We start from the raw sequence: 11,809 nt of genomic DNA, 5'->3' as shown, positions 1-11,809 counted from the left end.
CCTCCTTCTCCGGCGCGTAATTAGTAATTAGGTCTAGAGGAACAAAAGAACAATTTTGCTTTTTTTCCATTTTTTCGGAACACGTAATGACAGCTTTATATCAAACTACAGTTGAGGTCGTGGGCAAGATTGGGTCTGATTTTCTGTGCCAGGAAATGATTTCACAGACGTCCCCAAAATCATAGAATCTTTTATTGATAAGATATCTCTTTAGCTGTCCAATGAACATAGAAAACCCACAAGACTTCTATAGAAAATGTATCGTTTTCACTCCTTTCTCCTAAGAATATTAAATATCACCCATTTCAGCATTAAGACACCAAAGCTTTAAACATGGAGTATAAAGCAGAGAATCTTTTCTTTCTCCTCAAACGGCACTAATTTGGTAGTACTTACCTCCTTCCCCGGTGCTCTGTACGCTCTTTACTGAGGAGATCTCGTGAGAGTGAGACTCACGAGATCTCCTCAGTAAGGAGACTACAGTGCGCCGGGGAAGGACTGCAGTGAAAGTGCTCAGCAGCACTGATCGGGCTGGGGGCGCCCCCGCCCCCGACCGATCAATACTGCTGCTGAGCACTTTGAAGGGCCCCCTGGATGCCATAGGCCCCTGGGCTGTAGCCTAGTTAGCCCTATGGTTAATCCGGCCCTGGCTGGAAGAGAAACCATTGGTGTCATAATTATCATCGGGCAGCTATATTTCTTTGGCTGTCTGTATTTTATGAGATTGGAGGGACCCAGCAATGTGTATCTAATTACTGAAACAGAGATCTGCTCTTTTGAACATGCAGGGGGTGTAGTTACACCCCTGGATGTAGTGTACAATACCATGCTTTTATAATCAAATTCTGCTAGGAACAATTTACATACAGGTTTTTATGTAAATAACAATAAAGGAGCAATCCAGAAACAAAATCAATTAGATCAAATAATTAAATCAATATACTTAGTCTAAATGATCATTTATAAATTAGTTTTATGATATATAGGTAAAAGTAAAAATATGTGTTTGTAATGAAATGACAGAGGAATACTGCAGTATACACAACTCATGTTTGCTGTTCTTCCTGATAATTTGAGCAAACTAATATGAAACCCAGTAAACCGTGACGGCACATTTGATATCCGTTGTACTATTGTTTGTTTCATATTTTAGTTTTATTACAATAAATTTATTTCTTGAAAAAAACATTGTCTTTAGTGCTGTGTTTTTATTTATAGGATTGCACATACAAAAGCACATTTTTGGAAGAAAATGTCAATTAAAGGACCTTAATTGTAATGAAATATTTTTTATTATTCATAGATTTGTTTGTAATGAAACACAACATTTGCTTTTCATCTTATCACACCACTTAAAAATATTTGGAATTGCAGACAGTGACAAATGAATATAGTTTAATCTACTGCAGAAAAGGAAAGAAGCTAACAGTTTGAAAAGAGCACAAAAGTCCATTTGACATTTTCACAGTTCTAATGCTGACATTTTATGTCTGGAAAGTTTTAATGGAAGGTGATGAAAAATGATCATGTCACAAAATTGGGATATCTTAAGAGATCCAAAGAATAATCTTTATATTGTATGGTAATACTCCATAGAAACAAATAAAGTGACAGTACAGCAGGAACAGTTAATTCATAAAATGTTTGCAAAAGTCTTCTGCCCCTTCCTGTCTTATTGACTTCTTTGAAATCAACATCTTAATATAATCTTTTTTTTTTCCTTTTAAAAGTTCGAATGGAAAAGATTTTAGAAAATGCCGATAACAAATTCATGTTCATTTTCCTATTATTTTTTAATTAAAAAGTTGTAAATATCACCATCGTGCCACTTGACTATTGTAGTCTTCAGTAGTAGGAACTTCTGTTGGTTTTTCTTCCTTGTGAGGTTGACGGGCTTTATGCTCCCTCAGAAGCCTCCTTTCTTCCTTTCTTTTCTCCCTCTTCCTCTGATGTTCTCGTTGCCTTGTGTACTGGAAGCGCTGTAAAAAAAGGTCCTTAGCGTATTCATACAGCTGCATGTCTAAATAGTTAAGCTCCTTTATACGTTCACGAGACCATTCATCAATGTCCACATTTGAGGCCCTTGTTGTATTGAACTGTGTGAACGGAGAAATAAACTTAAGATTGAATGTCATCTCAAACAGGTATTGTGTTTTTCTTTGAAACTCAGTCAAGCCATAAAAGGCCATGTTTTTAAGGTTATTCTTGGCACTCTGTAGAAGAATATCATTCCTTTCGCTTTCATTCATAAAAGTTAAATTGTAACACCCAACTAGACTAAGGTCTGCAAGCATCCGTACTTGGCGGTTATTAGCCAGGTTGTAGCTACAGTCCATGAATTCCTGTAGTGTAACACCAGACCAATCATCTCCAAGATAACATGTAGGCAATTCATCAGGCGTTGGACTTCTTCCATCACAGACATGGAGTGAGGCCTTCCAAGTCGCTCCTCTCTGGACGTGTTTCCATTCACTCAGGTAGCGTGATACTGGGTCCCTCAACATTGTGATATAATAGAAATTCCTGAAAGAGACAATAGATAAATATTATACCTCTACCACACAACATATAAAAGTACATTTCTTTGTCACTGCAAAGGTTACAAGTGTAGTATGTGGCAAAAAATAAAGAAAATGAGCCATTGCTCAAGGCTACTTGAAAAAGACTAAACTTTTAATGTAATATTTTCAACTGTAAGTATAAAATTAAATAGAAAGAACAGAAATCAAGTTAATGTAGGAACAACTACAATGCTGTTATGTAAACAAATTCATATGCAAGCTGATATTTCAGAATTGTGTATGCTGGCATCTGTAAACATAGATATTTGGATAAAGTTATAGCTAATACTTAATATGACAAACAATTTAGCAACTGTTTAGAATAATTGGACTGAGATTGTTGTCAAATTCTTATAACTTGCACTTTGTAAGATGAAAATGTAAATGTGTTGTTTGACTGAGAAGTGAAGGCTGTGAAGTGTATGAAATAGAGATAAGCCAAATTTCAGTGGAATGTTGTGTGAATTGAATTTTGCAGGGGAACAGGCCAATTGAGGGTGAAGTTCTGATGATACAATCGTCAAGTTCCACTTTTGCTTCACGGTTCTGTGGAATGACATTCCACATTGCACTTGTAAGTTCTGCATTGTGCAGAATTTTAAATCTGTAAGGAAAGCTTGGACAAAGCTATCAATTAATTCTGCTTTGCGGTGGGGAAAGATTGGGGACCGCTCCAGCCCCATCTGATCCAGATAAGAGGCACTAGACAGTGACTACACAGACCAATTGCTTCCTTTTGCACAACACAGTCATACCCTTATACATGTGGCACTGGATTTTGTCAAGGCTACCTGCAGAAGTCAGGGAGGGGGGGTCAAGAAAGGATGCACATGGACCACAAGGTTCCTCCTGGCAGCCCTGACATCATGGCTATAAGGAAGAGACCTCATTGACTCGGAGAGAAAAAGATGTTTGTTGTGGCATGCTTGGCAGTAGTTGCAGTGATTAATACTGCTGAATTTGCTGATGGTAATATGATGCTTGCTTTCAAGTCTGGAGGATAAACATCATCAACTTGGGTTAACTGAGGATGTAAATGCTTACTTCCTGATTGTGATGTCTGTGCATGGGTTTGACACACAAGGCAATGCAAACTAGCAACTTTGAGTCAGATTACTGCAAATATTAATCATGAACAGACAATGTCAAGAGGTGCAGTTAGTTAGAAGACTCTCTTTACAGAGAGTGATACTACGGTGCTACAAGAAAATAAAGATGTTGCCCTTATGTAGATAGTTGCCTGTATGTATATTATATGCTAGTACTCCTGGAAATACACGGTTATAAATTACAATTATGGTTTGTTAATAAGGTATTTTGCCATTCACGCCATTTTGTATAAAGGAAGGTAAGTCATTCAACCAAAATCATTTTTTCTTTCAACCATATCTTCAATATTTTCCCAACTGCATATTTCAAGCTTAATAGTTTACAACTAATTGTGTTTCATGTGCAGAGTAAGAGGTTGGCTAGTTAGTGTAAATGGCAGTCCACTTGCCCCTATTCCAATCAAGACACAGGGGCGGGATCGCCATAAAAGAACGTCCAGGTCACAACATAAAAAAGTAAAACTAATTATAGAGATATCTGCTGATTTAAGTGGGAAATTCTGGGAAAAACAAACTTAATGTGGAAAGAGATGGAAGTAGTACCCCCGTCCTTGTTTCTGTTACTAGAGTAATAATTTACAGTCTCAGGCCCTGATTCATGTTCAGACGTTCGTCTGTTTGCATAGTGTAGCTTGTGTGAACTAGCTCTGCTCATGCCCAGAAATAACCTAGATTGCATGCAATTCATGTCTGAACACAAATGACATGACAGTCTATGACATGAGAGGCGGCATGGGGGAGGGAAGGGGCAGATTAAAGTAGGTCATGTACAGTAAGTACATTCCAACGTAGATATGGCTGATTCAAGTCCTGAATTTGTTGTAAGTTGGTTACCCATAACTCTTGTACCCACTACAGGTCAGGTATAAATGTTGACTGATAGTAATGACTGATACAGCATAGTATTTGATTTAAAATTACACCTATGCGTGTCAGTAGCTATCACATATAACAACTGTATGCAACTAAGATATGTACCATATGCATTGAAACATTCTTTATATATGTAACTAATATTAAAAAAATCTAAAAAAACAAACAATTTTTTAAAATATTTATATAAATTATACTGTTAACAGTTGTTATTTTAGATTTTGATAAAATAACTTGTTTTATTGTACTGACCCATGGATGTATACTGCAGTCTGTTCTGTGTGTCTACGTACTTTCACTTAGATTGAAATTGAAACGTATGTTGAGATGCTATTTGATTTGAATATGAACAGAACTATGCTCAAATTCCCTACTCTTTTTAAACACACAACTTATGTGCAAGTTGCGTTCGAACTTGAATCAGACCCTCAGTCTGCCCTTGTTCCTTTGCACCCATCTTTTTTTGCACAATGTTTTTCCCGATTGGACCCACATTTTTCATCTGAATTTCACAAGTTATAATATTTATTATCTGCCAACAGAGACATACCATGGGTGCAACCAGAGCATGCATTTCGGACGCAAGCCTCCCTGTTGGGCGCTCCATCAACACTAATCTTCAACACTAATCTATTGTGCTGCTCAGCTATCTGCCACTTGTCTTACCTTACACAGCAGATAGAGAAGCTGGAGTCCCTTCCTTCCTTGCTTCGGATAACATGCTCACTGAGAGGCCGGGATTGTGATGCTGTGGTGATCTCAACACCCAACACAGAGCTTTTCCAGCTTATCGTTAAACTATGTGATCATGTAGTGATGGACTGCATCTCCATTACCCACCACTTCTATTGTGTCTTTTTTTTCCATTATTATTGTCCGCATAGTTTATTCACAATACTGTCAAACAGTATGAAAAAAAATGGCTATAATAATTTCATTATGTTATGAAAAAATATTTACATTTTTTTATACTGCCATGGTGTATTTAATTATTGTTTCTGGAACTATATTGACAAACACAATTTTTTTAATGAGCTAAATAAATAAGATACCTAGAAAATGTGATGCACATTTTGGAGATCATTTAGAGGTGGACAATATGTATTTTTTTTTTACATAAGATAAGTATTTGCATATCGAGCTTGTGCACTAAAGTTGCGCACACATACATACATATACATACATTACACACATGCATATAGTTTTTTTTGCATTTTATTTACATGCACCTCTTACCCCAGGAGAGGTGGTCAAGGAGGGGCCAAGCACAGCAAGGCCGCATTCAGATAATTGCAACACACTTAGACATGGGCTCAACTGGCTATATGCTTTTGGCTGGCGTATCTCTTACTTGTGCAACAATACACAATAATGATAATGACAACTAGCAGCACTATCTAGCTGCTTCTAAATGGATGATTGTGAATTGACCATTTCAGTTGATAGTACTTAAATCACTGGTGTCCCTTCCATGTATTTCCATTACTTAATTGATATTTCAAATTTGACCATTTGATTTTTAAAGGAAAAACAACAGGTGTTTGTATTTAATTAAATTTGTATTTTTGTTTTATTTACTGCTGAAATAAATGCCTGATGTTGTAGCTAGAAGAACATTTTTGAGAATGGGAATATATCAGAGTGCACGTTATAAAAGATGCCGGAGAAGTTGAGGAGGAGAAGCAGGGATTGATATCATATTTAGTGTTTCCACAGTACAGGAAGAGTTGTAGCGTTATCTTTGGTGGGGGGCACTTCTGGTATAATGAGTGGGAGGCACTACTTGTACAATGTGTGGAATTAGTATTGGTATAACATATGGAACCACTGCATATTAAAAAGTCTGGGCACAGCTGTTAATGCATAAAGCACTGTTTGTGGTGGTACAATTTGAATTTCTGCATCGGGACTATTTACTTTCTTGGTCTGCTACTGCCGATGAATCATTCAACTGCATGGAGGGGGAAGGACATTCTCCAGGAACAGGCTTCTTCCTGGAACTGAAGCATGATTTTACTTTATTCTTCTTCAAAGAGGAAAATGGAAGAGGTAGCCCAGTGAAGACGACTCAGAGTTAGAAGTGGGCAGGAACAGGGGCGCTGAATGAGGGTGGGGCGGGTACAAACTACCTGAGCCTGGGCCTCCCTTGTGGGACTGGCAGTGGCAGATTATGACCCTTCGAAGCTGTGCACACAGCATTGTATTTAGCTGAAGCCACACATGCAGCTAGGGGATTTCTGCGTGATTGCACACCACAAGCTTTGCACTATGCCTGGTTGGAGGGTCAAGAAGAAAAAGCAGCAACAGAGCTCAAGATTAATCTCTGCAACCCTGGACAGGACTCACGCTGAGAGTAACAAGAGTCAAGTAACGAATATTTCTCTTATACCATGAGTGTTATTACTGTATATCAGTCATTGTGTATTTTTGCACCTGGACCCACCATAGTGAACATTTTTTTTTAATCGAAGTTAAAGAAGACAACTTGAATAGTTGTAAATATAGATACACATGACGTATATAGAGAAAGACGCATCCAAGAAACAGTGTACTTATATCAGAATGTAGAGTCAGACACATCTTGTGACTGTGTATGTACATCTGGTGGATCCATAGGACACAGAAGAGACATTACCCTCTTTGTAAACAACCCAATAATGTAATGAAAACACATTTTAATCCATTATCAGGTTATGTACAAATGCAGTCACATACACAAGAGAGAATAATGTATTTTTAATAAAAGCAGCAGTCCCAATAGCAATGACAACTAAGTAAAGTGGCTACATAGTACTGCTGATAGGTATCATCACCATTGTGTACATTTGCCCCAGCCCTTCAGCACTCACAAGACATACTCCTCATGTGCCCATGACTAACTGAGTTGCAATTATGTCAACATACAGCGTACTCTGCTTATTCTTGAACCACATTTGGACAATTATATATATCTATTTTTTTTTATTGAACTATGTATATTTGTTACACTAATTTTTTTTTTGAGTGATTATTAGTTATTATACTTATTCCTGTTTTTGTACTTGAGCCATGCAAGAGTTTTGTGACATTTAACAGAAGATGGTTATTGTACAATTATATGTAGGTCCGCCTCATGACGTCTAAACAGCTCTGACCCTTCGAGGCATGACCTCTGAAGGTGTCCTGTGAAATCTGGCACCAAGACGTTAGCAGCAAATACGTTAAGTTCTGTAAGGTGGGACCTTCATGACTTGGACTTGTTTTTCTTGCACATCCCACAGATGCTCGAATGGGATTGAGATCTGGAGAATCTGTAGGCCAAGTCAACACTTTTAACACTTTGTCATGTTCTGCAAACCATTCATGAACAAGTTTTGCAGTGTGGCGGGACGCATTATCCTGCTGAAAGAGGCCACTGCTATCAGGGAATACCGTTGCCTTGAAGGGATGCACTTGGTCTGCAAAAATGTTTAGGTAGGTGGTACATGACAAAATAACATCCACATGAATTCCAGAACCCAAGGTTTCCTTGTAGAACATATCCCAGAGCATCACACTGCCTCTGCTAGCTTGCCTTCTTTCCTTAGTGCATCCTGGTGCCATCTCTCCCCTAGGTAATCGATGCACACACACCCAGCCGTACAGCAGATGAAAATAACAAAGTGATTCATCAGACCAAACCACCTTCTTCTATAGCTCCACAATACAGTTCTGGTGCTCACCTGCCCATTGTAGACCCTTTCCACGGTGGACAGAATGGGCATTCTGACTGATCTGCGACTGCGCAGCCCCATATGCATCAAGATGCAATGCACTGTGTGTTCTGACACTTTTCTATCATAACTACCATTAACAGTTTCAGCAATTTGTGCTATAATAGCTTTTCTGTTGGATTTGACCAGACTGGCTAGTCTATGCTTCCCACGCGCATAAATGAGCCTTGGTCACCCATGACCCTGTTGGCAGTTCACTGGTTGTCCTTCCTTGGCCGTCTGTGTGCCCCCCGGGCTGTCATCTCCCAGCCCGTGCCTGCTGCCTAATATATCCCACACTTTTAACAAGTGCCATTGTAAAGAGGTAAACAATGTTATTCACTTCACATGTCACTGGTTTTAATGTTGAAGTTGATTGGTGTATATAATAAGCATTAAAGGTGATGTCACACTGGTGACAACAGTATAATAGTCACTGTCCCTGACAGCAGTCTTCTACCCACTTTCTAATTCACCTTTATCTTCTCTATCTCAGAATGCTGTTTAGTGGTACAGGTTGAATAAAATAAACAGCAAGAATAGCTTTTGGTGCCATTCAAGGCCATTAACACATTATGGTAGGCAAATAATTGTTTCTGTAAATAGCTGCAAAGAAAAAGCAGTATATCTAACTATATATTTGACCTAACCTTCAAAAAGGGGATGGACTTTTTATTTTCATCTTGTTTATGGTCTCAATTTTAGAACACCCTGATCTGTGCAATTTGATCCTTAACATCTATGGGCAATTTTCTCACAGATCTACATGTTTGATTATGAGGCCAAACAACCAGCCTTCAGTGTGTGTAATCAGTATTAGTCTAATTCCTTTCTAATAAATATGATGATAATTACTAAAATAAATCATTGTTATATGGCTTGAAGAGAGACTATTTTAGATCCCACCCTGATAGGTTGCATCTTAATTGTTTGACAATTCAGAATAATCAGATATATGCAAAATTGTGGGAACATATTTAAACTATTTGCTATGTATCTGATTGTTTTGCCAATCAATCCAGTTAGAGTTTAGTCTGTTGTACTCCTAGTATGAATCACTTATAAAATTATGCCAAAAAGCATTCATTATTGGAAGGGTCAGACCTTTATTTTGGTACCATTACTATTTCACTTGACAGTAGTCTTTCTTAACTTTTGTGTTGTGGTTCTTTCTAACCCTGAAAACAATGTAATACATTTATTAGTTGGAGGTTTGATCAAGGACCATGAACATTCTATTTATCTCTTAGGATACAGGCAGATTATTTATTTCTTAACATTTACTTATATAGCACTACTCTATTCTGTAGTGCTTTAAACTTGGGAACACATACAGTAATAAAGTATGACTGGATATTAAACAGACAAAGAGGTAAGAGGACCCTGCTTGTAAACATTCAAGCTTACAGTACAGGAAAATAGGAGTTAGAGACATTAGGCTAATTGTCAGATAGTACATATTGTTCAAGTCAGATTGTAATGGGAAACCTGCTAAGTGGGGCTATGTGATTCAACCCACTTTGTTGATTTGAGTATAGAAAGAGAATACATGTATGTGGCACTACTGGTCTCATTTAATAGAAAATTCCTCCAGCGCACATGTTAAGAAAAAAATAACAATAGTTTGTATTGTACTGTAGGACTTACAATAGTGTGAATAGTTCCTGCTCACCTGTCTTTCTCAGAACAATCAGCTGTCAAACGTTTTTCTAGTGTTTCTCGAAGTTTGTGCCAATTACCAAATATCTTCTTGCGATTTTTCAAACCACACAATAATCAAGGACTTTGGAAAGAAGGAAATATACATACAGCCAGCAAAGGAAGGGGTTCTTTACAGTAAGGGCAGTCAAGAGATGGAATTCACTGCCAGTGAAGGTTGTGATAGCAGATTCATTAGATTTAAGAAAGGGTTATACAAATTTTTAGAGGATCGGGTATCAAGGGTTACGACCGCTAATTGAAATAAAGAACAGTAGAGGATCCAGGGAGAAAGAGGACTGCAATATTGGGGGAAGAGGGATTTTTCCCGATTGAAACAGATTGGCGGCTGCTCTATCTGTATCCATTTCAAATATTAGAGAGATCAAAAATCCAAAATAGGTTGAACTTGATGGGTTGGTGTCTTTTGTCAACATCATTAACTATGCTAGTATGTTACATTCTACTGGAGGTCACTTGCTCTCAACTATTGTTATTTTCTTCTTTATATGTACGTCAGAGGATTATTACTATTAAATTGGCTATGCATAGAGAGGCTTCAGGATCTTCTTTTCATCCCGGCAGAAAAAAGGACTTGGTTTACATTTTTTTACTACTGTTCCCAGCAAGTGCAGGCAGCCATATAATGCTTGAGTATGCAGGACTTCATTTACCAGCTTGCCCTATCATCCAGGGCCAGCTGGGACCTGTAGTACCACATACGGAAAAAAACATACATAGCTGAAAAAATTATTTCTTTAAATAAAGATTCCCCCATTGACCAATTCATCTAATACAACAGAGATCCTCAGCTTTTAATCTGAAGTGGAAAAAAATAAATAACCCAACATTGACAATGCACAACTGCTCCTTGCGGAGGCACAAATAGAATTACACGCCAGGAGGCCTGTCAGCATCTAGCCAATACAAAACACATTCCCTTTTGATTGGTTAATAGTGGCCAGACTTTCTGTGGATCACATAGCTACAGCTCGTTGGTTAGTTAGCAAGCCTGCTGAAATTTAGCTGTGGTGTGGAGAGAAGTAAAAAGAAATGTACACTTCTCTCTGCTGCAAATGGAGTGGGGTGCACACACATTCACATGCATGCTCATGACCACATGTATGCTTGTGACCATGTGATCTCGCTTCGTCAATTGATTTTTTAGAAGCTTACTGATGAAAACCCTACCCTAGAGAAGGGAAACAAGAAAGGAAAAAGGGTTAGACCATTGAGTAGGGAAGAATACAAGTGTAACTGATGCATGCTTACTGTAATATTCACATAATGATACAACTGTCAGAGTGAAAAAATAGTAATAGAAGTGAGAAGGATAAAGAATAAATTATCTCTGGAAACCATAACAGTGGAATGCCAGATGTTCTCGTACTCTGCACCCTTGTTGATTAAGCTGCACTGCGAAATGGAGCTTAATTCTGCCTGCTGAGACATGCTAGTCTGAGACCTCATCAGGTCCCTTGCTGCACCTAACTGAAACAGCTCAAAATACAAGAGCGTTAGCTAGATGTTTCTCCAGTGGATCAAACAGATCTAACAATAGGTGTTTGCAGTTGTAAGGTTTCAATCCTATTTCCCTAGAACAAAGTGAATTTGCAGGTCATAGATTAATTTGTATTTTGTTTATCAGGAGACTTGCCATCTAGCAACAGCTGGTGGGAAGACTACCATATACCAAGTGATTGCTCTGAGAAACCAATATTTTTAAATAAGATTGTCTCCAGTAATGTTTCAGAAAAGTCTAATCTAAGGACTAGAAAAAAGCATGCATAACTGCTTATAAGGGTGTACGGTTGGCCATCTCCTTAGGGAGTCACCC

The 11,809-nt window shown here is 38.0% G+C and overlaps 1 protein-coding gene across 1 annotated transcript in view; it reads right to left on the bottom strand.

Annotated features, from left to right (window-relative positions):
• Positions 1 to 1,314: 1,314 nt before the first annotated feature.
• The window catches only part of HS6ST3 (heparan sulfate 6-O-sulfotransferase 3), a 529,629-nt gene continuing 519,134 nt past the window's right edge, over positions 1,315 to 11,809 (bottom strand). Inside the window, exon 2 of the mRNA XM_075199910.1 lies at positions 1,315 to 2,523. Coding sequence (XP_075056011.1) covers positions 1,815 to 2,523 — 709 coding nt within the window. The 3' untranslated portion in view covers positions 1,315 to 1,814. The remainder of the gene's footprint in view (positions 2,524 to 11,809) is intronic.

This window comes from Mixophyes fleayi, chromosome 2 (assembly GCF_038048845.1).
Source record: "Mixophyes fleayi isolate aMixFle1 chromosome 2, aMixFle1.hap1, whole genome shotgun sequence".
Lineage (NCBI taxonomy): Eukaryota > Metazoa > Chordata > Amphibia > Anura > Limnodynastidae > Mixophyes > Mixophyes fleayi.
The sequence above is the reverse complement of the archived record's forward strand: the minus strand, read 5'-3'. Positions and strand labels throughout refer to the sequence as shown.